The sequence below is a fragment of the Quercus lobata genome, chromosome 1 (genome assembly GCF_001633185.2).
Source record: "Quercus lobata isolate SW786 chromosome 1, ValleyOak3.0 Primary Assembly, whole genome shotgun sequence".
Lineage (NCBI taxonomy): Eukaryota > Viridiplantae > Streptophyta > Magnoliopsida > Fagales > Fagaceae > Quercus > Quercus lobata.
In genome coordinates, this window is record NC_044904.1 from 2,201,797 (window position 1) to 2,203,193 (window position 1,397).

At 46.7% G+C, this 1,397-nt stretch overlaps 1 protein-coding gene across 1 annotated transcript; it reads right to left on the reverse strand.

Moving 5' to 3' along the window:
- Nucleotides 1-457: 457 nt before the first annotated feature.
- On the reverse strand, nt 458-979 carry LOC115993366. The gene has a single exon (XM_031117460.1). It carries the CDS (start codon nt 977-979, stop codon nt 458-460), a length of 522 nt encoding a protein of 173 aa, XP_030973320.1.
- Nucleotides 980-1,397: the final 418 nt, after the last annotated feature.

Genomic DNA, 1,397 nt, shown 5'->3' on the forward strand with positions numbered 1-1,397 from the left:
CTATCTTTGGCATGGTGCCCGTCAGCTGGACGCTTTGGACCATCTTAAGGTAAGTCTTGTGGGCCTTCTTTGACGACCCAGAGATGCTGCCCCCCCTATGATCATTCTAATGTCTCTTATGGGGGGCCTAGAGCGTTCATTATCTCGTTGGCGGGGTTTTCTCTTGAGGAGGTGGATCCGCTCTCTCCTTTCTAACGAATTTCTGCAATTTCCCTTGCTTGATAAAGGCCTCAATGTGCTGCTTTAGGTCGTAACAATCGGCCGTGTCATAACCGTGGTCACGGTGGAAACGGCAATATTTGTCCCTCGACTGCTTGTTTGGATCTCCCTTCAGCTTTCCGGAGTAGGTCAGGGCCTCCTCGTCCTTTATTTGCATTAGGACTTGGTCTATTCGGGTAGTCAATGGGGTGAAGGTTGTGAACCTTCCTCCCGGGGGCTTGGAGCACCTTACATCCCTTCAGTCTCCTTTTCTTGCCTTCTTCCACCCTTGGTCTTGCCGCGTGTCTTCTTGTCTCTCCCTTTTCTTGGGCTTTTCCTCTCGAGCTAGCAACGCGTCTTCAACATTCATGTACTTGGTGGCCTTGTAAAGTACTTCTGACATGGTCTTCGGGTCATTCTTGTATAGGGAGAACAAAAACTTTCCCTTCCGTAGCCCATTTGTGAAGGCCGCTACAAATATCTTGTTGTCGACTTCATTGATCGAGAGTGCTTCCTTATTGAAGCGAGATATGTAGGATCTTAGCGTCTCGTCCTCTCGCTGCTTGATGCTCATCAAGCAAGCTGTTGACCTTTTATACCTATGTCCCCTGATGAAGTGTGCGGTAAACTGAGCGCTTAGCTCTTTGAAAGTATTGATGGAGCCGGGCGTCAGGCGACTAAACCAAATTCTTGCCGCACCCTTTAGCGTCGTGGGGAAGGCCTTACACATGATTTCATCAGCTACTCCTTGAAGGTGCATAAGGGTCATCATATAGCCCATGGCCCACAGCCCGACCTAGAAACCTGATGGCCCACTAGGGTAATGGGCAGCTTGGCCCGTTGTTGTTGAGGCCCATGGGTAGCCCACTAGCCCAGTGGGTCAGGCCGTGGGTTAGTTTTTATGCCCATGGGTACCTGGTAGGCTAGCCCAGTAGCCCAACCTGTTGCCCAGCCCGTTGGCTAAACCCATTGGCCCAGCCCAATAACTCATAGTTCATAACAAAAATATATAGGAAGTGTATGAAAGATTGATATTGAGATATTATAGAGGAATTTCTTAAGAGAACTCCCTCATCTACTAAGATACTCAAAGTAATTATGCTAAATTTAGTTTACTAAATATATATTTTTCTAGTAGTCTAGCAAATTTGAATTAAACATTTGGCATTTTTTTTATTAAAGATAAAAATAGAAAACTA